Here is a 24,462-nt window from a genome sequence, read left to right on the forward strand (position 1 = left end):
TTTGGCGCGGCCTATCGCAGCGTCGCCATTGGCAGGGCCCTGATCTGCCGGCCCACCGCGCTTATCGATAATGTGCCACAACAAAAAATTCTTGATAACCGAAAACCCCACCATCGCAGCGATTCTGCATTGTCTTGCGCCCAGTGCAAATACAAAATATCCAGGGCCTCAATTTTGAGAGAACGGAAATTGATCTCACGAATTACAAACTGGCATCGTTACCTTTTCGGTTCAAGGCTGGTGGCGACGGGAAAATGTCTGCTGCCGTGCACTCGCACCGGCCCACGACGAAAGTCACCAACAAGCCGTTCAAATCAAAGGCTGCGTCCAAGCATGAGCTGAGGGATCGCGCAAAAGGTTCGATTGCGCATTTGTGTGAATCATAGTCCCAAGTTGAATATATACCTAACATTGAGACATCTAGGCCGAGTTCCTAACGAAAAAGGATCGCGCAAGACTCCCCACCAGCAAGTCATGTCCAAGTTCGACCGACGAAACCAGGCGAAGCAGACTCGTCTTATCAAGCACAAGGAGCACCTGAAGGAGACTTCCATCTTTTCTGGAAAGGACGCTGCCCCAAGAATTGTTGCAGTTATCCCCTTGTGCTCTGATGGCGACGCCAAGGCAGCTATTCAGTCGCTCAACAGCAGCCTCGATATCGAAACCGATCTCAGCAGCAACAACTTCCAGGTGCCGATTGATCGTTTCAAGCAGAAGCTGCAATATGTTGCCCTTGAGAGAGACCTCACTGCCTGCTTGGATGCCGCCAGCGCCGCCGATTTCGTCGTCCTCGTCCTCTCTGCCTCTGTTGAGGTTGACCAACTAGGAGAACTCATTCTTCGAAGCGTCGAGAGCCAGGGCTTGACAACATTGTTCACAATGGTTCAGGGTCTCGACAAAATTGAACCTGCGAAGCAGAGGCCTGGCATCATGGGCTCGCTCAAGTCTTTCATTACGCATTTCCACCCCGAGCAAGAGAAACTCTACAGTGTCGATAACAGACAGGACTGTGCCAATCTCATGCGATCTCTGTGCAGCACAACCCCCAAGGGCATCAGGTGGAGGGACGAGAGGAGCTGGATGCTGGCCGAAGACATCAAGTTTGCTTCAAACGACTCGGAATCTACAGTCATTACCGGAGTGGTTAGAGGTAAAGGCCTGAAGGCGGATCGACTTATTCAGGTTGGCGACTGGGGTACCTATCAAATTGAAAAGATTGTTGCTGCTCCTCTTCCTAAACACATCAAGAAGAAGGGTGAGGAGGTAACAATGGAGGCTGAGGAAGAGAAAGTCTTGGAAGAGCCTTCTGACGACCGTGATGACTTGAACGACCTTGCTCCCGAAGACGTCATGATGGATGCCGAAGATGATGCCGCCATGTCAGTTGCGCCTTCGGAAAAGAAGGGTGTATTGCTGGATGAGCACCACTACTTCTCAGATGAGGAAGATGAGGCGACAGCTGGGACCAAGAAAGTTCCAAAGGGAACCTCAAAGTACCAGTCAGCTTGGTACTTGGATGATGTGTCGGATTCGGGCTCTGATATGGAAGATATGGAGATGGATGATGAAAACGATGAAGAGGAGGAAGCGAGACCTGAAGACGGTATGGAGGGCTTTGCTCAGCCCGAGCCTACGGAGGCTGGTCCTTCGGAGTACCCTCAATCTGAGATGATGGAGCCGGATGAGGAAGAAGATGCTGCACAGCTGGAGCAGTTCCGAGCACGAAAGCGAGACGAGGTGGAGGATGACAAGGAGTTCCCCGATGAAATTGAACTTCACCCCAATGTTCTGGCCAGAGAAAGACTAGCCAGATATCGTGGTCTAAAGAGCCTCCGAACCAGTCCCTGGCAAGAGGACGAGGATCGAGCTCACGAGCCGGAGGAATGGCGTCGCCTTCTACAGGTTCCCGACTACAACGCCTCGCGATCAAGGGCTACACGTGAAGCTCTGGTTGGAGGAGTTCAACCTGGCACCCGCGTGCACATCTACATCAAGGGCATGCCTGCTTCTGCGGCTAACTCTTACAAGCCCAGCTCCCCAGTCACCCTTGTTTCCCTGCTACGGCACGAGAACAAGAAGACTGCTATCAACTACCTGATCAACCTCAGCGCTGATCAGACTTCTTCCATCAAATCCAAGGAGGAGCTGATTGCCCAGTGTGGCGCTCGACGCATGGTTATCAAGCCTCTGTTCTCACAGTCTGGCTCGACGCCAAACGACGTGCACAAGTACTGCCGATACCTCCACCCCGGCCAGTCGGCCATCGCCACCTTTATGGGACCAATCACATGGGGTGCTGTCCCGGTACTGTTCTTCAAGCGAACAGCTCCTAGTGAGGGTGCTGAGGAAGATACTTCGGCTGGTGGCATGTCATTGATTGCCACAGGTACAGCCCTCCCACCTTCGACAAGCCGTGTTGTCGCCAAGCGTGTCATCCTGGCAGGCCACCCGTACCACATCCACAAGAAGATTGTCACCATCCGATACATGTTCTTCAACCGCGAAGATGTGGAGTGGTTCAAGGCGATGCCGCTGTGGACCAAGCGTGGACGCAGTGGTTTCATCAAGGAGCCTCTTGGAACTCACGGTTACTTCAAGGCGACGTTTGACGGACGGATTAATCCCCAAGATTCTGTTGGCATTAGTTTGTATAAGAGAGTTTGGCCGAGACACGCCGTTCCTGCTACTGGGTCATTGTTGGAGGCGGGCGCTATTCAGGAGGTGCAGGGACACGATGAAGATACCATGATGGAGTGATGGGTTCTTAACTAAAAACATGGCATATTTTAGAGTTTATGAATATTACGACTGGTTTTCTTATCATTAATCATTACCTTGCTACGAACCGTTCTAACCTCTACTCCGACCTTCATCTTCTATGCAATCTTATTATACACATGACTCCCTATTATCGACGGTCCATTCTCATACTTGACCAACGTCGCCGCCAACGAAATCAAAGTCCCAAACTGATCCAACCCCTCACACCACCTTATAACATCCTGAGTAATACTCCCTCCGCCCTCTCCTGTGCCCGTCCCGCTGACGAGCTCCTCTGCCGACAGCTGGTGCGAGAGCTTGTAGTCTGCCAGGGTGAGGATCTTGTCGACGGCCCTGCCGCGGAGGAAGGCGGCGTACCGCTTGCTCCACTCGTAGGTGGAGGGGACTTCCCAGAGCTCGCGGGTGCAGGGGAGGGGCGCGTTGGCGAAGGATTGGCAGCAGCGGGCTTCGTGTTGGCGGAGGGTGACTTCGAGGAACATTTCGATGACGTAGAGGAGGGATAGTGTTCTGTTGTGTGGAGATGAGCATGGCGTTGATGGGGGATGAAGAGGGAAAGGGTATGAGATGGGATAGGGAGTAAAGAGGGGGAAGAACCTTCGTGAGCTTTCATAGAGGACCCAGGTTGAACGGCAGAAAGGGGTTTCGATGGTGTCTAGTACCGTGTTGTATCCAAGTGTTGTATGCATTTTCTGGCCAATTTCCTATGTTTAGGTGTTAACGTTGGTGATAATGGGTTCAATGGTTGGTATGAAGAATGAGCGTACGCCTATTGTGATGAGAAGGAATTTGACATCGTTCTTTGCCAAAGTCTCTGTATCCTGTGCTTGAAGTAAAAGGTATACTGTCAATGCCTGGACTGACTCAAGTAATGTTTCCGAATCGTATGCCTCGTGCTGGAAGGTGGTGTAAGTCTCTTCCCTTACAATCCCTTTCGATGTGTGTGCTTTCTGGGTTGTGAGATAATTACCTCCTTTTGAAGCCTGGCAACTTCATTATATATCGTCTCCCACACAAACGGACTGTTGACCGGGGTCTTGTCCAACCACATCCCCACCAGGGAAGCACATATACTCAACGTCCTCCTTAAACAGTTATGCTTTTGAGCCTTTGCGCAATCATGTGTCAAACTGTCATCTAAACTGCACCGGCTATGAATAAATGGAGGAAGAATAGGTCCCTTGACCATCATGGCAGGATACGCGCACACCTGGCCAAGGATCGCCCTCGTGGAGAGCACCGTAGTGGCATTGAGGCCGCGGCGCTTGGTAAGAATCCGGGACCTCACGTCATGCATGAGAAAGTCGGACTGCGTGCCGGAACCGGTGATGGGATTCCGAAGACGAGTGTCTTCATCTTGGACAACACCTTCAGGGGCTGCATGGCCCGGCATGGTCATGCTGTTGAGGAAACCGAAGACGTTTTGGCAGGGTTCAATCGGAGGCATGGCGGAAGCGTCGAGGCCGGCATCAGGGCCTAGATCAACGTGCAGAAGTGGCCAGTCTGAGCGGCCAGGAACCGTCATTGGTGCGGCGGATGAGAGAGGAGGTGTGGATGAGGACGATGAGACCATGCCGAGCGAATCTAGCAGGACGTGAGCGCTGCCCGGAGGAAGGCCGTGGGTGTGATGTCCGTTCCTGGCGGCGAGGACCCGCAAATCCGCCGCTGCATCACGCAGATCCCCGGGATGCGTGTTGGCATTAGTAGCAGAAGAAGCAGGAGTTAATACGGAGTAGGGGGCCATGCGTGCATAGTCGCACGCGAGGCTCTTGTCTATACATCGCGTGCAGCGTGGGAGAGTCAGGCTGCAGCGGGCTTTTGCTTTTCGGCACTGGACACACGTCTTCTTCCGGGATATGGGCATGTCTGTCTCCTGACAGGATTTAGAATGTCGGTATCTTAGTTTGAGAAAATGCTATACGATGCACGGCAAAGGAAGAGGAAATCCGACGATGGACGCTCTGAAGGATCTTGGTATTAGTCAAAGACGCGGGCGATTGCGCCTCCGAAGCTGGTTCTGGCCATCGGAGTTTGGGTGGAGCGGGCCGGAGTTCGAGTGGAGAACGGCAAGGGGTGTCGAAGGAAGAGCAAATGAGGACTTGATCTGGTGGCGCCAGATTAAGATCTGATGGGGGGTGTGAGTCGAGTAGATTATTCATCCGAAGAGACAAATTTACTATTGCCGTTTGATTTGAGACAACGGAGTTCCGGATGGTGTTATTGATAATGTGATTTGAGCGCCGGAGGAGGAGGCGAGACGGACCGGACACGGGGCTCGTTGTTAATGTTACGGAGGAGTAGGAGAACGGAGGGGCCAAGTGCATATGTGATGGATACAGACAGAGAGGGAGAGGGAAAAAGACGTCAGGTTGATCGAGTACAAATAGTGCCTCGCGCCCTCGAGTGATGTAGATGAGTTGAACACGATCAATATCAGTTCCATCATTGCCATCATCATCATCATCATCAGCTTCATCTACTAACATCTTTTTTTAAAAAAAAGCCTACATCACCAAAATGGCTCCTATTAAAGTTGGCATCATTGGCCTCGGCGCCACTGGTCCTGCTCTTGGTCCCGGAGCTTGGGCTGTGGCCGCTCATCTGGCTACTTTCGTCCCTTCTCCTAACTACGAGATTGTTGCTGTCTGCAACTCCTCTGTCGAGTCTGCCCAAAGGTCCATCGACTTCCACAAACTGCCCTCTACCGTCAAGGCATACGGCAACCCCGAAGACATTGCCAACGACCCCAACGTCGACCTGGTGGTTGTCTCCATCATCGTCACCAGCCACCACAAAGTGGCCAAGCCTGCTCTCTTAGCCAAGAAGCAAGTCTTTGTCGAGTGGCCTCTTGGAGCTAACGCAGCAGAAGCTGAGGAGTTGGCCAAGCTGGCCAAGGAGGCAAACGTCAAGACGATTGTTGGCTCGCAGTTCCGCCTCGACCCTGCGCTGATCAAGTTCAAGGAGCTCCTCGACAGCGGAGTTATTGGCAAGGTGACGAGCACGCAGGTCCAGTACTCACCCTTCTTTGGACATCCCAGTACTTGGATGACGGATGCCCCTTATTACCTGGACTTTAAGAGCGGTGGTAACGAGTTCCACATTGCATTTGGCCATTGTAAGTCATTGATGCAGCCCTCCAAATCTTTTCGACTTGATGAACGCGCTAACAATGCAACAGTCTTTGACAGCTTCCTTTACGTGCTGGGCGACTTTGCCACAGTCAAGGCATCATTTTCACAGCAGTATCCGATCATGAAACTCATCGACACAAAGACTGGCGAGGTTGTTGACCCAGCCTACCCCAAGACTGCCCCAGACCACATGTTTGTCCAAGGCATCCTCGAGAGCGGTGCCATCGCCAGCGTCAACTACAACCGCCCAGGGGGGCTCGTTGGCAAGACCCTGCGATGGATCATTTCTGGCAGTGAGGGCGAGATTGAGCTCACAGTCAACGGCCCGCTGCAGATGGGCCACTCGGAGCGGGAAATTCGCATCCAGACGGGTGAGGACAAGGAGTCGCGGGTTGTTGATTGGCAAGTGAGCATGCCGGCGCATGTTGAGGGCGTGCAGTTTCCGGGACAAAATACGGCTCGTTTGTTTGAGGCTTATGCTCACGGCGATAAGAGTGTTCCTGATTTTGAGGATGGTTTGAGACTGCATAGGCTGTTGGATAGAATTGCAAAGGATGCGGGTTATGTTTGAAGAGTCATATGCTACGGTGATACAAAGAATTATTGGGAAATACCGCCTTATGGCCAATTATATTACTCTTTCGATATTGACGTTTTTTTTATTTTATTTCTGGTCCCACCTCGTGAATGTAACCACATTACAGCATTTCCCTGCAAAATACATACAAGTGTTTTTACCGCAGATCTACTATTCATTAGATGTTTCTTATAGCAAGTAATTATTTATATGCGAAGATATAAGTAGGAGTTCTTAGGGAATAGTAACATGTACATACCATCTCGAATCACACAAACTTGAAGGCATATATAACAACACCAGCTGTGGCATGGATGCCTGTACATACAGCCGTATATTAGTTATTGCCTGCTTAAATCTTATTCGCTACCATGAGGTTTGATAATGCAGAGCCATTGAATGGCCTAAAAGCTCTGAAGTTTATGATTGGTTATAAATTCCGTGTCAGAGTGAGGGGTTGGGCAATATAATGTGTCCATCACCCGGCCTGCATCCAAGGCTGCGTGCCCGACAAGTTCAGCTGCCTAGAATTTGCGCATTCATTATTTCACGGTCGTTGAACAATGAATTCAATGGAGCCAAGCTCTCGCAACGTTTCCAACAATAGCTTTGGAGACAACGTCACCATCTATCAAGGCAATATACAGAATCCGGTAGCGGACCAAACAGACCAGTGCCTGAAGGATTTGAGGCTGACCGACCCCCGCGACGACAAGACACGTATCCAACAGACAAAAGGTGGACTTCTAAAAGAGTCCTCCAATTGGATTTTCGAGAACGATACTTTCAAACAGTGGCGCGATGATGAACAGAATACACTGCTTTGGATCAAAGGAGACCCGGGAAAAGGGAAGACAATGCTGTTATGTGCCATTATCGATGAGCTGATGCCAAGAACGAGACTGGCGAAGCAAATAGATCAGGCAACTACAACATTTTTGTCTTATTTCTTCTGCCAAGGCACGGATTCGCGCATCAACAACGCAAATGCTGTTTTGCGTGGCCTTATTTACCTCAGCATTATCCAAGAGCCCTCATTGATATCGCATGTTCAGGAGAGGTATAACCATGCAGGAAAAGACCTCTTCATCGATGCAAACGCCTGGGTAGCTTTATCCGACATGCTTCTAAACATTCTACGCGACCCAAAGGTCGGGGATATTGTGTTTGTTGTCGACGCACTAGACGAATGCGAGACTGACTCAGCTAAGCTTTTGTACTTCATTACCAAATACGCATCATTGCCTCGAGTCAAATGGATTGTATCTAGTCGGAATAACCTCAATATCCAACAAAAGCTCGAGTCTTTTATACGAAATGGAATACTCAGTCTCGAATTAAAAGCAAACGCAGAAACGGTATCTAATGCTGTGGATATATATATTGAGCATAGAATTTCACAACTACCTTCAGTGCAGGATAATCAAGGCCAACGAGATGAACTCAAAGATGCTTTGAGAGAAAAAGCCAACGGAACATTTTTGTGGGTATCTCTCATGATGAAAGAGCTTGAAGATGTTCAAAGCTGGGAGATAGCAGAGGTAGTGAAGGAGATGCCAATGGATTTATCAGCAGTTTATAAAAGAATGATCGACCAGATTCGACATCAACGACAAGGAAATGCAAAATTCTGCTGGGACATACTTTCGACAATCTTTACGACGTATCATCCGCTCGGCTTAGGCGAGCTAGGAATTCTGTCTGGGTTACCAAAAGAGATTTCAGAACACCCCGAATCTCTTATAAAGCTTGTTACTTTGTGTGGATCATTTCTCACGATTCGCCAAGGGATTGTATATTTCATTCATCAGTCAGCAAAAGACTTTTTATCAACAGAGATGTTCCAGTCCGATGCAGCCCAAAGACATGCGGACATCTATGATCAGTCAACCGCAGCCATCTCGACACTACCACAAAATATATATAGTCTCCCAGACTTTGGTTTTAGATCGGAATACGCACCGACACCTGAACCGAACCCATTGGCTTCGATGAGATACTCTTGTTTCTACTGGGCGGACCATTTTTGCGACGCATATGGTACAAACCCTGAAACTAGACTAGCACTCAGAGAGAAATTGTGGCTTTTCTTGAAAGATTACGTACTCCGCTGGTTAGAGAGTATAGCTCTACTGGGTGGACTTACAGATGGTGTACGTTCCATACAAAAGATGTTGCGAGAGGTATGTGCAGAAAGAGTTTTACCTAGGTAGGTATCAACACTAAGTGTTACCTATCAGTTACAGTTTGACACGGATTCTGAGCTCTCGAAGTTCCTACGCAGCACAGAAAGGTTTATAATCAATAACGGTCCACTTGTTACTCGCGCCCCCTTGCAGGTATATGGCTCGGCACTGGTGTTCAGCCAGGTATCAAGTGACATGAAACGGCGGCAATGGAGAGAACGTCTGCCACTTATTGAGGATATAAAAGGAGTTATCAAAACCAACAATGCCCTCTTACAAACGCTTGAGGGCCATGCTTCTTCAGTTACGGCCGTCTGTTTTTCTCGGGATGGCAAGGCGATAGCGTCATGCTGTAGAAAAACAGTACGAGTATGGGATGCAGTAACCGGTGCGATCCAACATACCCTTACAGCTCTTGACCATGATATCATCGCGGTTTCATTCTCTCCTGATGGCGAGTCACTCGCGTTTGTGTCTAACAGACAGGACTCCACTGGCAATCAGTCAACTCTAGTCATTGTGCTACTAGACAAGAAGAACCCGTCGACACAGCTGCACAAAAGCGACATACTATTGAATGGCGCAACAGCGTGTGGGTATTCACAGATGTTGAAAGCGGAGGAGCCACTCTCACTCGCTACGTTCTCGCTAGATGGCGAGATGTTTGCAACAATAGAAACATTGCACGGCCCAATAGAGTTGTGGAATACCGCAACATGTTTGCCTTCAAGGGCATTCCAAGAAATAAAAAAAAAAAAAGCACTAATTTACTCTATGGCGTTCTCGCCTGATTCCAAGACGATAGCATCAGGTCACAAAGGCGGAACAGTGTACCTATGGGATGTGGAAACTGGTGCCCACTGTCAAACGTTCATGACCTCGCATCCGCGTCGACCGATAAATGCCATTACTTTTCAACGGGATGGAAAAAAGCTACTTTTGGGACGAATGGAGCACTGCGAAAATCTACGAGTGTTGGATATGGCAACTGGCAGAGACCAAGAAACTCATATGGATCATGACCACAGGATATGCGCAATTGCATTCTCGCCAGATGGTAGGATAATAGCGGGGGGGTCAAGTGACAGTACAATACGACTGTGGAATGCAGATCTAGGCATGCGGATGTGGATGACCGGAGATACGGCAAGACTAAGATCGAGATCAACAATATTGAAAAGCATTGAGAAGATGGTATTGTCGCCAGATGGCAAGACACTAGCATTATCTACTTCGCTATATCAGGAAAAAATAGAGCTATGGGATACGTCAAAAGGGGCTCTCCAGAAAGAGATTTTCGTCCCCTTATGGCCTTCCGTCCAACCAGACAAATTTGAGGCGTGGAGAGAGTTAATATGTACATTTTCACCAGATGGCGGGACGCTAGCGGTAGGACGCAGTGAAATATCCCTATGGGATGTAGCAATGGGTCGACGAATGTATCAAGGGACTGTTTCGGGAAATCGTTGCACAGCGATCGCATTCTCGCCCGATGGAAAGGAGTTGGCATCTAGTTTTGATCACCTTGGAATAGAGTTACAAAGCGTGGTAACAGGAAAGGTTGAGAGGAGATTCTGGAGGCAGTTCTACGAGGTTCAGGCCATCACGTTCTTGCCGGAAGGCAAAAGATTCGCGGCAGTGTACGATTTGGGCTCCATTCGAGTTTGGGATGCAGTGACAGGCGCGTGTTTACAAGAATCCTGGTTCCACGACGACCTTCCGCGGAGTGCTGTTGCAGACCCTTCGTTGAGTTTTCGATGCACCTCTGTCAAGTATTTACCTGATGGACCATTTCTTTGCCTAAACCATCGATATGTCATAAATCTTCCTCAGGAAAATGCAGAATCCCCGAAACACGATTTATTACTGATTGATGAAGAGTGGATAACCAAAGGTGGAAAACCTCTTCTATGGCTTCCCAGAGAATACAGGTCAAATGCCGTGGCCATACAAGGTAATATGGTGGCAATGGGGCACAAATCAGGTGTAACATTCCTGCGTTTTAATTTGTCAGAGCCGAAAGAACTCTAAATTCATAAAGAAATGCTTTGAATATACCGAAAAGCTCTTATAACGGCGAAGATATGAGCACTGGGTAGATATGGAAAGAGTAAGGCATCATTTACTACACGCGAAATACTCAAGTATTACAAACAGTCTGCGAGACAATTGTGAACATTATGGTGATCCAATAGAATTCATTGTGCCTAAGCTCTGTCCGGCTCCGTTACCTGATGGCGTATCCCAAAGTGTTTTGTCGTGACCGACTCTATGAGGAAGTGAGGCCAATCCCTTTGCTTGTTTTTGTTGGCGATGTCGGTTAGCTACATAGTGCAGTCTCACTTACGTACGATAACATCCATGATTAAGAGGCCTATACTTAATTTCAAGCTTATAAGCCCAGCGGTGGATCATATGACAGACTCTAGTAAATTATCGTGTTCGTGACCCTCGTTCAAAAGCTTCGATTACCAATAGGTTAAAACAGCGTAGAAGTCAAAGTCAGATCGGAACAGGGTGAGAAGAAAGACCTTCTATTTATCAGTATAAGTATCCACCTAGATAGGCAGTTAAAAGATATACAGTGCCTCGAATACAGCCAGGGTGTCTGTTATGTCACTACATGTCCTTTCCTCTAAAGGTAGCTATTAGCTAATTCCTCAAGTGTCTTTCATTATAACGAAGTAGTTTCAAATTATTACACGTGATGCTGAATACAGGTAGGTAGCCACTCCCTAAAAACCCCAAGCTTCTCTTCCAATGATCAAATGTAGCGTCGGCTTTGGAATATTGAGCCTACGTTTATCCAGAAAGCTTGTAGCTCTGCAAGAAAGATTATCCGGTTTGAGGCTGAAGCTGAACTACAGTGACATCTTTTACTGATGGTGCAGGCCTATGGCTTGTGATTTTGACTCACGCGTCTCGATGAGGGTCTGCCGTCACTCCTTATACAAAAATTTCTTCATCAAACACCACATTTCACATAGTCGACTCCAAAACTTCATAATTAGCTAAGACATCCATACGAATCGAATCTTTATTGCTACTCAGATCAATATTGCGTCGTAACGAACACTATTTATCCTAATCTAATGCGAACTGCCAGCAGCTCATCGCTCAAGATTGGCCTTGAGCCTTCGCTCCGGCGTCTCCAAGAGGGACAATGAGACTGTAACTTTGGCCACTGTTTTGCTCTTGCACACCCGTTGACAGCAACAGCGGTGTCATCTGTCCATCATTCGAGAAATACAACTCCGGTCTCTCTCTGCGGTTAAACTGAGTAACCAATCCATCATCGTACTGGACATACGTGCTGAATGCAAGTGTTCGGTTGCCGAATGTCCATGGTCCTGTGTAGTTCCTCGCATAAGCATGACGACCAACCTGAGGTCCCCAGCCAAATCCACCAGCAGGCTCGAGGGAATGCAAAAGCATGTGGAAGTTGCCTCGCTTGTCGCGCCATACAAACGGATCCTCGTTGGCATCGTCAAAGATTGGCTGTGACTCAATCTTCTTGTATGGACCCTCATAGCCGGACTCTGAGAAGGCCACGTTGATCAACTCGGAACCACCGCAGTTGATTGGGCAACCACGGTAGACCAACAGCATAGCGGCAGTGTGGCCAGGACAATGTCCACCATCAGCGGTTGACTCTGCGCGTCCGCAAGAGCTGGAGTACAGAGGGAATGCGGTAGGGTTTGTCAAATCGGCATCCCAGTCGCTCGTGTTATCGCCCTGCATGACTTGTCCCTTGAAAGTCCACTTGCGAAGATCACTGCTGCTCATGACAGAAACGCCACTCTCTCCATTGACGTCGTTGCCTGGTCCGCAGGTGAAGCTCTTCGATTGGCATGTATCCGTCACGTTTGTAGGGCATCCGATATAGTACAAAAGCCATTCTTTATCCGCAGGGCTGTAGACGACAGTTGGGTTGTGGGCAAAGGTTCCCACAACCTCAGCGGCAAATTTGTAAGGGCCAGCGGGACCTGTGCGAGATTCAGCCCGAATGATGCGGCTGTAGGGAGCCCAGTAGTCAAGACCACATCCGTGAGTGAACTCAGAGGCAAAGAGATGATACAGATCACTCTCCTTCGGGTCCTGAATAATCTTGGAGCACCATGAGGACGTTCCCTCTGGAGTCAGATTATAGCCACCGTTTCGCTTGGCTGGACGGATGTCGAGCACGCCACAGTCGGTGCCAGTCCACGCGGGGTCACACTGACAGACGCCACCTTTGGCACAAACGCCGTTAAGGCTGCAGTCTTCATCGGTTGAGCACGTCTGGTGGGACAAGCCAACGAATAGGCCGACTAGAAGATACAAAAGCCGGGCCATTTTGGACGGAACCCCACGGTGAAAGCGAAACAAGCGAGATAGCCGACGAACAGAATCAGTCTCGTTTGTACAAAAGACGGTGAGAAAAAGGCCAAAATTCGGAATCTTAGGCCTTCATACTATCCAAAGTATTGCTTGGTGCCCTTGACAGCATAGCAGAAGCCAGGTCTTGAAGAGTCAACGGCTGATGCCTGACTTTTATGTGCCATCCCCTGGCACTACAGTTACATGAGCTTCATATCTAAAAGATCGCGACGGAGATGGAAATCTGGGGATGCGGGGTGACGCCGACGGGTAAATGCTTAATAGTTATAGGCGACGGTAAGAGCAAAACATCAAAGATAGGTGAAAACCGAGATATCGGAATATGAGGCCGTGTTGAGATCGTCAGGGCTCCATCTCGTCGAGGGGAATCCGACGGGTATATTGCTCACTACGTAGGTGAAGAGGGGTTCTTATAAGTGCCATTACATACTTAGAGATCCTCGTATTTATTTCTCTATTAAGCCGACTTCGATACCGACCATATCTCCGCATTTCAGCGATTTCCCGCGGCTAGCAAAGGCTTCGGCAATTGAGATGCTTCTTGCTCAGCTTCTCTTCTAGAACTAGCACCAGGAGATAGCGTAAAATAGGCGTATAAAGCTACGAGTTAGAGCTCGTATAACTCCCGCGGGGACGCTATAGACGCGATATAGGTAAATGATATGATAAGCAGCTGACGATAGCAGACTGTTCTCGGCCACTCGAAGTATTGGCGGAATAATGTCGCCTCGTGGAGTCCATTCTGAAAGATAAGTCTTGAGAGTTGCTTTCAATTTGCCTTTGAAGAAAGAAAAGCTATGAATCTACAGGTAATCGAAGCATTTCAAGGGGAAAGATGCCTTCCATTGTGTAAGCGACGTCTAATCATCAATACGAACTCGCATTCACACCAATCGGATTACACCCAAACTGCCGAACATCAACTAGGCTTGATGAGGATATACATACGTTCTGGGTCCATTCCCTTTGGGTATCTCATAGAAATGAGTGATGATATTTCCTGTAAACTTGGCACTATTGTACTACCATCGCCACTCCTGCTACCAAAGGCTTCGCCAGCCAGCATTGCAAGTAGTGACAAGTGGGAGCCACGGCGTTTTCCATCTACCTATCAAAAACTACTTCAACAATAAATCCCCTTAATGAGCCTATTCCATCTCTACAAAATGCACCGTCACAGGTGACATCTTCACAGCTCCTCATTCGAAAGTATGTTTTCTTAACACATCTGAGTTACTCGGCCTTCTCGCATTCTAGAACCCCAACATGATCCCAGATGCTGTACCAGCTCCATTTTCCCCAAGAATCGCATCCATTGCACCCAAACTCGTCGCCTCCAAAACCATGCCCTAAACAAGAATGTGTGGGGTTGGTGCCGCTGAATAGAATGTCGATGTTATCCACGAACTCGAGTGCTGAACGACTCCAAGTGTCGGAGTAATCTCTAAAGTTCGGGCTAGCTTCGACAAATCTTTGATCGATACTGCTGAAAACTTTTCGTTTGTTTGACAAGGCATGACTGTCTTCGGTCCTGGTTCGCTTCAAATTATAATCGACAAGATATAGCGTTTCGTTACGTGAATGATTTTCGACCATCCAGACTATAATGCGTACGAAAAGACCTCGAGGACTCATCTCTTCAAATAGAACATTCGGGTTCCTCATCTCGTCAAGACCATCGCACCAACTAGGATCGTATTCGAGCGCCATGTTAGGAAAGCCGCGCATCCCGATCGCATAATCGACCATGCAGAAGTCTTCTATAAAGCACGGATTTTCCCTATAATAGCCGACAGTGCCTGCGTTAACGGGCTGTAGGCAGACGAGATCTTGGTTTGGATGAATAGCGAAGCACCAGTTCCCGCTACTGTGTGGATAAATGAATGGCACACAGGCGTCCATAGGTAGGTTGTCATCCATTGAGCTTCGGCCTTGACGAAACTTTGCTGTCCAGTGGTTCATTTTATAATGCTTCTCGATAACTTCCCTAGACTCATGGCATGCATTCCACATGCCATAGTCCAAGAGATACGCAGACGGGTTATTGTTGGTCCACGAATGGCTGTCGCCAAATTTTGGTGCAGCAAGGCAATATGTAGTACCATGATTAATTTCGCAATCAGAACCTAGATGACATTGCACTCTGAGATTTTTTAACGCGTCGCCGTCTTCTTTATAGTTAGTCACCGAGAAGAAATGAGCTCTAGGGCGGGACGGGCTGAGTGGTTGTAAGGCGTGTTTCCAAATTTTGAGCCTTAGCTCAGTTGGTAAATTCGCAAATTGATGAAATTCCGATGGCATTTTGCATGTACCGTCAAGGTATTCTCCTACAAGCGTCATGATGTCCTTGAAAATTGCTTTCATGGAAAATAAGATGGATTCTGGACTGTATGTATGCCTTTCTCGGACCACGGTTTGTTGACTGTGTTGTCGCTTGATAACAGTGAGGATGACGGAAGCTTGCTGAAGGGAGAGTTGAGTTGGGAAAATTGTTGTCGGATGAAGGGGGGGCTCCGTGTCGCATATATAGGTGTGCCGGTGGGCAGTAGATGTAAACAAACAAACATCTATTGGATAATTAACTTTCTCAACATGTCGATACTCGGGGAAAAATTGGTGAAATCTTGTTACTAGAGGCTTGCAAGCTAGACAAAGACTTCTATTTGGACGCCTCCCATGTATCTGTAAGTTATATGGTGCATGAAGTTAGGGATAGCCACAAAGGCTTTTGCACATGTGGATAACTGCCAATGATATTATACTTCATCACTTGCACGTCTCCCCATTGGCTTCAGTCAACAAGGTTTCATTCATGAAAAATTAGTATCTCCTGGTCATACAGATTGCGAGAGCCTCTCTCATTAGTGAACTTCGATGACTCACAGATGGGACAAGTACTGTGGTATGCCATATGTGCGATAGCTGACCGTGACAGAAGATATGAGTGGCTATCAACACTGATGTAATGTTCACGAACCGCTTAGATGCGTGCAGCCACAGAGTCCATGTTTTGTTATCTGTTTATATACTTCAATGATGCTAATATAACGGAGTAACCAAACTATACACCACAGTCTAAGCGCCGGGCACAACAGACCACGTTTCCGCTGTAAACAAAAGCTCTTCTTTAGCCTCCAGCTCCGCTGGGTCCACATAGAGACGTAGCCCGATGTTGCCGTTCACGAGATTGAAGACTCTCATGATAATGTATACGGAATCTTCTTTTCCACGGTTATCGTGTAACTGAAATCTTTTGTTAGCAGTGAACCAAAAATACATCAATCAGGGAGTCCGTACCATTTTGTACTGGTTCTTGCTTACGAAGAAGCGAGTCTCGCAAGAAGAAACTGACGTTTTTACCTCAAAGTGGTATGTTGGTCTCCTATGCTCCCAGGTCCTGGCATCAAAGTAACAATTGTCTATGAGTAACTTCGTGAAAGTTCCCATTTTGTCATGGTAGACAAGATCTGACGTCTCACGGCCATGCCAAGGTTGCATAGATGCATATTCCGGATGCTTCTTCGCGTACCACCGAATCGTGCTCTTCCAGTTATCCGTGCCAAAATCTGGCAGTGAAGGGTTGCACGCTTTTAGAAGTTCAAATATCTAAGTTTTTGGTCAGTATGAAGGGAACTTTAACCCATTCTCTTTTGTCACTTGGAAACTCACATATAGCTCTCCTGCAGCTCCGATCATCTTCTCTCTCTCCATATGAGGAAGGATACCGGCAGAGTTGAACCCATAACTACCAATTCCAAAATTATTGGAATTGGAGGTCGGCAATGAGGGCAAAGATTCTCTCAGAGCATCCATACCAAAAGTACCCTTCATGGGAATCGATGCTCTTCGTGCTGAAGAGACAACATGGCTCAGTAACCCAGCATACCCAAGGTTAATTGAAGCGACTTCTCTTTGCAAGGAGGTAGATGCTTCAATTCTCTCCCCAGATGCATGAGGTGAAGTTTGCTGTACAAAAAGCCCAGTAATATTCTGAGAAGAAGTAACACGGCTGCTAGCAACAATTGTATCTTGATGCACAACAGTAGCTAGTATCTCACCATGATCGAAATCCATCCTTGGAGAGGACATATCTGTCAAGGGTGTCGCCATATTTGATCCAATTTCTGTTGAATCACTTAGTTCGGAGGCTTCCCTTCTTGTCGAACTAGTCGAGACTGAGTCTTCGTCATCAAAAACTTCTTCGTCCTCTATGTCGATATCGACTATCCCTTCCTCGAGGAGAATTTGGTTATAGATGTCAGAGTCCTCTTTCAGGATATCCTTCACCAGTGAATGGTTTCGGTCATTGGCAGAGCTAGGGTTCTTCGCAGAGCCACTCGTTGTCATCCATTCAAACAGCCGTGATGGTAAATCTCGAGCAAGGCAAAGTGCTCTAGACTTCTTCTCTTGAGGAACGAAGATGTCGAGACCTGCACCACTCTCTTCTAGATGAAACTTGCTGCGGCTTATCTCGTGATAATATGACCGGTCACCTTGCTGCACGACCTGTACACACGATATTTTGTCCGTCTCAAAGACTTTTGCCTGCTTTAAGAGGTAATACAGATTGTGAATTTCCTCAGCTGTCCGCCACCGTGGGCTGTTGAAGTGTTTGGCAATCCTAAATAGAAAAGTTAGTCACTGCACATATATATATATATATATATATATATAAAAGAAGGGTATATAACCTACCGACATAAAGCACGAGCTCTCGATTCGATGTTATGACTCAAAGAGTGATTCAGAACACGGTCATCGTCCTCCACCTTTGAGGTTTCTGTAACTAGACATGAGAGATATCTTTCTTCAAGTCCCAACCATCTTATGACAGGACCTAACGAATGAAGTTCGTCAAAGGTGAAGCCCAAGGTTTTGATTTGGTTTCGAAAATTTTCTTCCAGTGGGAGCGTATCTGCTATCGCGAACTCTGTATTTCCATCACAGAATTGGATGTTTTGCTGGGCACCAGGTTGTCTTATCGGGAAAATCTTGAACTTCTTCATCCCATCTGGTTTGATGTCCTTGTAATCTCTGATCATGTGGAAGTGGTCTTTGAAAGCGAAGAATTGCTCTTTCACCAATTCCACTGTTGGCTTGGATTCTCCCAATTTGGAGAGCTCAGTGTATATCAGTCCAAGAGTGAGCGTCTCCACACCCAAGAATCCGACGAAAAACGACTTCATTTCTTTGTAGTCGCTCTCTAGGACCTTCTTACTGCGAACCGTCGTTGCACTGGACCAGAGGCATTGAGAGACTTTGTTCCAGCAATTATCAAACTTTGTATAAATCAAAGCTTCCTCAACGAATTTGCTCCTGTAAAAAATTATTAGCCCTGTTCCGCATGACAAAGACTACTTTCGCTTCAACTTACTTCACGAGTTCCCTAGCTTCATTTGACTTGTTTTTGCTTAACAAGCTCCATAGGGACTTGTAAAGGCTCTTAATTCTACCCCAATCATTAGAATCCGACTCTCTGAGACTGTTGAGCTGATCGCATATAGTTTTCTCGTCGCAGTTGCCTACACCGAGTACATCGGTGAAAAGGAGCCTGACAGTCGAAAGGTTATTAATCGCCAGGGCTTTATATCTAACCTCTAGTGGCTCTTTAATAGTCAACGACTCCGGGCCCTCCCATACACAGTCGTATTGGTCTACCACACGGAAATATCCATGCTGGGTCTTTGGGATACAAACCAAATTATGCTCGTAAAACCGATCTCTGTTTGTGGATATATGGTAAGCGTACGAAATCAGGAGCAAGAGCGGAGTTATTAACGTACATGATCAATTTTTTATTCTTGTCGTCAGGAGATTCCAGGTACTTGCCGTAGATAACGCCATATAGTTCAAAGATACGAAAGAAATCGTCGATGTCGTCCTCGTCCTCTTCATGATAGTCCGTGATATATATTAGAACGTCTAAATAGAAGTTAAGGTCTTCTTCAGCTTTGACGCCGAGAGATGAAACCAGAAAGCCCCAATCTTTGACGTATGTTTCATGTGTAACTTCGTCATCGAGCTGCAGAAACGGAAAATATTCTAACCCTCTTGAAAATCTTTCCCACTGGTGTTTTAAGTTCGGGAGCGGAAGATGAGTGTCTTCTAGAGGAGCTACTCCGTCATCGTCAAAGGGAACTTCTATAGCTCTCAATTGGCGGATCAACGCAGGCGAAGATTCTATTTCCTTGCTCTCTTGACCCCAATTATAGCCCAAATATCCGAGAAATTTATCTGGGAGATGGGATGCCACGTAAAGACATTCTTTCGAAAGCTTGCCTCTGTCCTCTTTGGATATGATCCGCAGATGGCGTCGAACCCCAGCATAGCTGCATAGCCAATTCTTCCATGAACTGAGCTGCATAACTTCATCACTTCCCTGGAAAAATTGATTCAGGTAGAGAGGGTGAAGGAATGGAACTGACAAACCATTAGTATCCTCAACGTTCTCAAGTAGTTTGGAAGGACCAAATGGTTTATCGTCAGGCATATATATATCCGTCAAAAAAGGGTTTTTCAAGGTCCATTTGCTGTCAACGAAACGGATGTTTCTCCTGTCTTCTGAGGGATGTTTATGCTTGTCCGTTAAGAACATGTATCTGAGTTGTATAGCAGAGTGTTTTAAATACTTAGCCTTGCACTTTCTCTCCAATATGCGTCGACGTAGAAAGGAGATCTCGGCCTCTTTTGCGCCCAAAATACTGAAAAGTTGCCGACGGTAGGCATTTTCCGTAGCTTCAGAATCAATTATATTTAAATCGAGATCTGGGGGGACTTCAAGTCCATTTGATTCTGGTAAAAATATCTCTTGATTCACAGCTGCAATCCATGTTCCGTCTTGAAGTGGCAGCAATTGCAAACTGCGCAACTTGGAATGGAGGGCGGTGTTGGACGATAGAAGAATGCTCTTTAGGTAGTTTGCTGATCTTGTATGCCAATCATCATCCATATCTTTAGACCTCATTCTCGGGTCGCTTGTATTGAGATCGAGCGAAATGGCATCCAGGATTTCAGATGCGGTGTATTCTGTTAGGCCATAACTTCGTAGAATCATGATATCGTCCTTCGAATAACGCTTCGAGATGTGCATTTCCGGGTTGTTGTCTCTGAACAACGGTTCTCCATGGCTGTCAAGCTGAGATTCCACAGAGTAGCGTAGAGAAGATATTAAACGGAAATTGTCTTCGCTTCTCGGTCTTAAAATCGCAGTCTTGTTCAGTCTCTCTTGCAGTAAAGCAACCAACTGAGACCAATAGGGATCAAAGTGCTGCTTTTTTTCTGGCAAATATCTCATCCAAGTATACTGAAGCTTGGGATGATCGCAAAATTCAAGGGCGGCCTGAATGAATGCATCCGCTATCCCTCGTCGGATACCTATATTTCTGCCAGATGTCATGACAATGTCCTGTCGATTGGCTTGGGTCACAAAATCGCTATTAATTAGAAACTAAAATAGATGATCAGTATGCATGTATAAATATGGCAGGCATAGTAGCTTACCGTAAAACCCGCTTGTTTCATAGGCAAAAATGTGAATATCTCCTGGTACTCCACAATGGGTACTGATTCCTCAGTCAGTGGGAAACCCAGGACAATTTCTGCCGAAGCATATGACTTGTTTTCTTCTTCGTATTCGGAGTACGTCCGGAGTTCATTTTTATCCAGGCCGCCAACAGTATGCTTGAAAAGATAATAATCTCTGGACGAACTCTCCACTTTACCGGCCGTTTCCGATACCTGGGTAAGCCTGATGAGATTTCTATCGATGCGCTCTCTCGAAAAAGTGTTTGACTTCATCAACTTCTCCTCGTTGTCAAAGACAGAAATCCGAATCTCTTCAATGTTTCGCATGAAAAGAAGAATATTTTCTTTTAGACTGTTAAACTGGTCCAAAATAATCTGGTATTGGGATGGGGAAATCGGACTGTGGCCATCGCCAAGTTCCAGCACCATTCGTGTCCCTAGGCATGGTTCTTCGTCTTCGTCTGGATCTCCCCACACTGGCGTAATCATACCCAGTCCTTGATCTCCTTTTTTATGCTTAAAAAAGAAGCTAAAGGGGCCAGATTCAATATGAACCTTCCATGCTGCCATGAAGACAGATTTGAAGCCGATGCCTTTCTCTCCAACGTATCCTTTCTGGGCTCCCGACTTTGAACTTTTGCCAACTGCACAGATAGCTTTGAGATTCTCGGGTTGGAAACCATCCTCATTGCACTCAATGATTATTTGGTCAGGATACACTTCGAAGGAGACATAAGGGGCCTCATGGGAGTTCCGTGCTTCGGTGAATGAGTTGTCTTCAGCGTTCTGCAGAAGCTCGAAAACAAATCTTGCGTCACTCGTATATAAGTTTTTGGCTAAACTGAAGGAAGAGTAAGTTACTGCGTCATAGCGATATTGGTGTAGTTAACTCAAATAGTGACGGACGTAGAAATAGCGGTTCCGGCGATGCTCTCTAAGTTTCTCATCTTCCTCTGTAATGTCTCGCGATGTTCAGGTTTTAACGCCTTCCAGATACTCTCGGGAACGTAGCCATGATCATCAGCGATGGACTCCACAAGTTCCCGAGCGGCGTCCTGGCTCATTTTTGGTGCCGACATTATGGGGACCAGATTGCGACAGACTGGCCAAGGAGTATCTGAAACCACAAGGTATAAGATGCTGAGTGCAAGATATTGGTAGAGAACGGCGAAAAGACAACAAGAAAAAAAAACAGTATGCGCACACTTGGGAGGAACTTGGTAACAGAAATAGGTGAGGAATTTTGGGGTCGTGAACATCAGCGCCGTACCTAGGTATGTTAAATACAGCAGTTCGGACGCAACTATTGCACGTAGAAAGACTAGAGTACCTCTTTTTAGAAACTGCAGAACCAACATGCATAAAACGGCCTGACCGGAAATTGGCACTAAGCCGTGTCGGAATATCTGTCAACCAAAATGTCAAAACCACGGCGCGTAAAAAGAACATTAGCCGCCAGCGGTACCCTTGGATCATCGTTATGAAACGCAATAGATCTGCAGGACCGCGGGTAGTACATCTCAATCAGTCATGGTCTCGCTTGTACGGCCGAACGGAACATCTCCGCTGGAGAGCTGAGATTCCACTTTGGTGGTTACGACGTTTACTTATACGACCTGTTGCACTGTACTCGTACCATCTTGTATGCGCGCGCCCTTTTATCAGCCTTACAGTGCTGAAAAGTTCGCCATGCTGAGCCCGTGTTGACTACTAATGTACTCGTCCTTTACATCTACGTTACCAACGAAGTTCGTTGTAACTTGTTGCGGGCATGTTATTAGCCGTGCCACAATATCATCAATTGAAGTCGCTGTGCATCAATGGTGTAATTTTGTCTCGCTTTCTCAAGTCACTCGAGCCCGTACAGTACCTAGGCAGCCTTAGACTCTAACACAGATTTTACAAAATACGCCAAACAACAATACAACATGTAAATTGCGTCATTTATTAACAAATGCAAGCACTAGCTGTGAATACACAAAGCCCACCAAAGACGATCCAGTATATCGTCCATGGCAAATTGAGAGTAACCTAATTAACCACGGGATTTGTTGGACAGCACCCGAATTGGCTATCCAGCACTTTAGCGACGGTAGGTGGTTTACTAGAGGTCTTGGCGTCTATGTACTATTTGCTACTTTCTTCTACTACCGCTCCTTTCTTCTACTATTTGTTCCTTTCTTCTACTATCCGCTACTTTCTTCTACTGTCGTTACTTTCATCTACCATCGCTACTTTAATGTGATGCTCCCCAAACATTTGTATTCATACGTTAATATTTACTACCACCAAGATGTTCGGGTCTCCTCCCCCACGTTCTCCTCGGCCTTCTTGGCCACTTCCTCATCCTTCTTTCCCTATTTAGACAAGCCTTGTCAGTATTCTAAGTTGCATATACTTTTCTATGAATATACTCACACATTGTTCGAAAAGGGCCTGAAATCGTTAGCTTTTTTTCTTCGCCCACTACCATGATGAGATGCTTACCTCGACCTCGGCGTTCAGCTCCTGTGGTGTTACCGAGACACTGAATTAGTAATGACCTATCATGGAAATCGGGCATACTAACGTCCTCGTCGCGGGCACGAGACTGTAGGTTGTCAATAGGAATTGTATAATAAAAGTCCGATAATTCCTTACAGCGAGCTCTTTCTTCCAGTGCTTCATTATATGTCAGATTACCATGACTTAAGTCATCGGAATGACAGAAAACGTACCTTGACTTGATCAACAATTTTCTACGACATTAGTATGATATGATTTCGGCAAAATATACTTGGCTGTACTTACTTCCTTCTCCTTTTCTGCATCCTGTAAAAAAGCCGTTAGATTGTCTGTGGCATAACGAGATTGAGAAGACCAAACCTACCTTGATCTTCTTGACAACGGCCTTTGGCGGCGACAAAATGTCGTTAACTTTGTGCCTACCTCAAGAGGTTATGGGCAGCTTGGTTCAAACTCACCCCCAAGTCATTGCGCAGATCCTGGAGAGAGTGTCAACGAGATTTGCTTAGTTCGTCATTATCAAGAAAGTATAGCTTTACCTCCAACTTTTTCTCGGCCTCCTGTATTTGCAAACTATTGTTAGATAAAATATCCTTAATCTTGCAGACAATACAACTTACTTCAATAGATCCTTTCTATTATGTTTGAGTGATGTCAACTTGAAGACATTCCGTCGATATCTGACTTACCCGTGGCTGTTTGGTCGCCTACCAGATCATACACCTGTAAGTACATGAAACAATATCCCACAGTATGGGGAGCATGGGGGACGAAAGGTGAAGGGAGGCGAGGTATAGTGGAATGGTGGTTTGAGTAACCACTGGGCACATAGTATGGTAGATGTTCATACATACAGGCATCTTGAAGAACTGGCATCAAACATCGTTAGCTCATGTTGGATTACTCTGGAATATCCCTCGACGGGGACTTACGAGTGATTCGTATTGTCTATGGTCGCAGCAACAGATTAGACGGTCGGTGTAGGTGGATCGGCGTAGTGCACGGAAGACTCACGGGAAAATTGGTACTGCAAACCAAAGTCAGTATTGCATAGCTTCTAAATCTTACCAATTGCTCCATGAACAGAGATTAAGGGAGTGGTTCATGATACTTACAAAACAGACGTGGCGTGGGACTTGGAGAAGAAAAAAAGAAAGAAAAGTTCTCCAGGGGAAAAAAAGTCTGGAAAAGGTCTGCATGTCGAACTGGAAGGAGCGGTATCAGGTATCGATACCATGTCGATATCAGGAAGCGCGTAGATGTATACGTACTTACGTACTCTGCACACTTACCTTAGTACTAGGTACTCATGTCTATCTTAGCGAGTCGCAATGAAATATTATTATTTACACTTACTTACTACATTTACTATATTTACTAC

General features: G+C 46.7%; 8 protein-coding genes across 8 annotated transcripts; 3 read left to right on the plus strand and 5 right to left on the minus strand.

Annotated features, from left to right (window-relative positions):
* Positions 1 to 126: 126 nt before the first annotated feature.
* V8C40DRAFT_237598 (small subunit rRNA maturation protein TSR1) lies at positions 127 to 3,333 on the plus strand. Its single transcript, XM_083214274.1, has 2 exons — positions 127 to 357; positions 425 to 3,333. The coding sequence occupies exons 1-2, from the start codon at positions 255 to 257 to the stop codon at positions 2,755 to 2,757; spliced, it is 2,436 nt and encodes an 811-aa protein (XP_083076332.1). The 5' UTR covers positions 127 to 254; the 3' UTR covers positions 2,758 to 3,333.
* On the minus strand, positions 2,809 to 4,769 carry V8C40DRAFT_237599 (Zn(II)2Cys6 transcription factor domain-containing protein). The gene is made up of 4 exons (XM_083214275.1): positions 3,749 to 4,769; positions 3,546 to 3,674; positions 3,376 to 3,482; positions 2,809 to 3,288 (listed from the first exon to the last, which is right to left on the minus strand). Exons 1-4 carry the CDS (start codon positions 4,640 to 4,642, stop codon positions 2,877 to 2,879), a joined length of 1,542 nt encoding a protein of 513 aa, XP_083076333.1. The 5' UTR covers positions 4,643 to 4,769; the 3' UTR covers positions 2,809 to 2,876.
* Positions 4,770 to 5,289: 520 nt separating this feature from the next.
* Positions 5,290 to 6,480, plus strand: V8C40DRAFT_285417 (Gfo/Idh/MocA family protein; the record flags this gene model as incomplete). The annotated part of the gene is made up of 2 exons (XM_083222364.1): positions 5,290 to 5,893; positions 5,957 to 6,480. Exons 1-2 carry the CDS (start codon positions 5,296 to 5,298, stop codon positions 6,478 to 6,480), a joined length of 1,122 nt encoding a protein of 373 aa, XP_083076334.1. The 5' UTR covers positions 5,290 to 5,295.
* A 569-nt stretch (positions 6,481 to 7,049) lies between these two features.
* V8C40DRAFT_273390 (quinon protein alcohol dehydrogenase-like superfamily) lies at positions 7,050 to 10,703 on the plus strand (the record flags this gene model as incomplete). The annotated part of the gene is made up of 2 exons (XM_083220475.1): positions 7,050 to 8,669; positions 8,727 to 10,703. 2 exons carry the CDS (start codon positions 7,050 to 7,052, stop codon positions 10,701 to 10,703), a joined length of 3,597 nt encoding a protein of 1,198 aa, XP_083076335.1.
* A 988-nt stretch (positions 10,704 to 11,691) lies between these two features.
* On the minus strand, positions 11,692 to 13,019 carry V8C40DRAFT_237603 (uncharacterized protein). The gene has a single exon (XM_083214276.1). The coding sequence runs from the start codon at positions 13,005 to 13,007 to the stop codon at positions 11,790 to 11,792; it is 1,218 nt and encodes a 405-aa protein (XP_083076336.1). The 5' UTR covers positions 13,008 to 13,019; the 3' UTR covers positions 11,692 to 11,789.
* Positions 13,020 to 14,285: 1,266 nt separating this feature from the next.
* On the minus strand, positions 14,286 to 15,353 carry V8C40DRAFT_273392 (2EXR domain-containing protein; the record flags this gene model as incomplete). The annotated part of the gene is made up of 1 exon (XM_083220476.1): positions 14,286 to 15,353. The coding sequence occupies one exon, from the start codon at positions 15,351 to 15,353 to the stop codon at positions 14,286 to 14,288; it is 1,068 nt and encodes a 355-aa protein (XP_083076337.1).
* Positions 15,354 to 15,965: 612 nt separating this feature from the next.
* V8C40DRAFT_237608 (uncharacterized protein) lies at positions 15,966 to 21,810 on the minus strand. Its single transcript, XM_083214277.1, has 8 exons — positions 21,483 to 21,810; positions 20,553 to 21,417; positions 18,836 to 20,499; positions 18,427 to 18,774; positions 17,748 to 18,368; positions 16,722 to 17,673; positions 16,350 to 16,658; positions 15,966 to 16,295 (listed from the first exon to the last, which is right to left on the minus strand). Exons 1-8 carry the CDS (start codon positions 21,653 to 21,655, stop codon positions 16,128 to 16,130), a joined length of 5,100 nt encoding a protein of 1,699 aa, XP_083076338.1. The 5' UTR covers positions 21,656 to 21,810; the 3' UTR covers positions 15,966 to 16,127.
* A 1,048-nt stretch (positions 21,811 to 22,858) lies between these two features.
* V8C40DRAFT_263254 (uncharacterized protein) lies at positions 22,859 to 24,187 on the minus strand (the record flags this gene model as incomplete). The annotated part of the gene is made up of 16 exons (XM_083219443.1): positions 22,859 to 22,933; positions 22,995 to 23,012; positions 23,064 to 23,084; positions 23,146 to 23,166; positions 23,217 to 23,237; positions 23,294 to 23,314; positions 23,367 to 23,387; positions 23,446 to 23,466; positions 23,540 to 23,560; positions 23,621 to 23,641; positions 23,702 to 23,716; positions 23,771 to 23,788; positions 23,936 to 23,950; positions 24,014 to 24,029; positions 24,096 to 24,108; positions 24,166 to 24,187. The coding sequence occupies 16 exons, from the start codon at positions 24,185 to 24,187 to the stop codon at positions 22,859 to 22,861; spliced, it is 360 nt and encodes a 119-aa protein (XP_083076339.1).
* Positions 24,188 to 24,462: the final 275 nt, after the last annotated feature.

This window comes from Trichoderma camerunense (assembly GCF_050948025.1).
Source record: "Trichoderma camerunense strain CBS 138272 chromosome Unknown V8C40scaffold_4, whole genome shotgun sequence".
Lineage (NCBI taxonomy): Eukaryota > Fungi > Ascomycota > Sordariomycetes > Hypocreales > Hypocreaceae > Trichoderma > Trichoderma camerunense.

Coding starts and splice junctions, on each gene's coding strand:
- V8C40DRAFT_237603 (XM_083214276.1), bottom strand. CDS start 13,007: ATGGCCCGGCTTTTGTATCTTCTAGTCGGCCTATTCGTTGGCTTGTCC.
- V8C40DRAFT_237598 (XM_083214274.1), top strand. CDS start 255: ATGTCTGCTGCCGTGCACTCGCACCGGCCCACGACGAAAGTCACCAAC. Junction 358..424: donor GCTGAGGGATCGCGCAAAAG/GTTCGATTGCGC, acceptor TGAGACATCTAG/GCCGAGTTCCTAACGAAAAA.
- V8C40DRAFT_237599 (XM_083214275.1), bottom strand. CDS start 4,642: ATGCCCATATCCCGGAAGAAGACGTGTGTCCAGTGCCGAAAAGCAAAA. Junction 3,483..3,545: donor TCCTTCTCATCACAATAGGC/GTACGCTCATTC, acceptor ACCTAAACATAG/GAAATTGGCCAGAAAATGCA. Junction 3,289..3,375: donor CTCTATGAAAGCTCACGAAG/GTTCTTCCCCCT, acceptor TCCACACAACAG/AACACTATCCCTCCTCTACG.
- V8C40DRAFT_237608 (XM_083214277.1), bottom strand. CDS start 21,655: ATGTCGGCACCAAAAATGAGCCAGGACGCCGCTCGGGAACTTGTGGAG. Junction 21,418..21,482: donor GCCGGAACCGCTATTTCTAC/GTCCGTCACTAT, acceptor CTCTTCCTTCAG/TTTAGCCAAAAACTTATATA. Junction 18,369..18,426: donor GAAGCTAGGGAACTCGTGAA/GTAAGTTGAAGC, acceptor AATTTTTTACAG/GAGCAAATTCGTTGAGGAAG.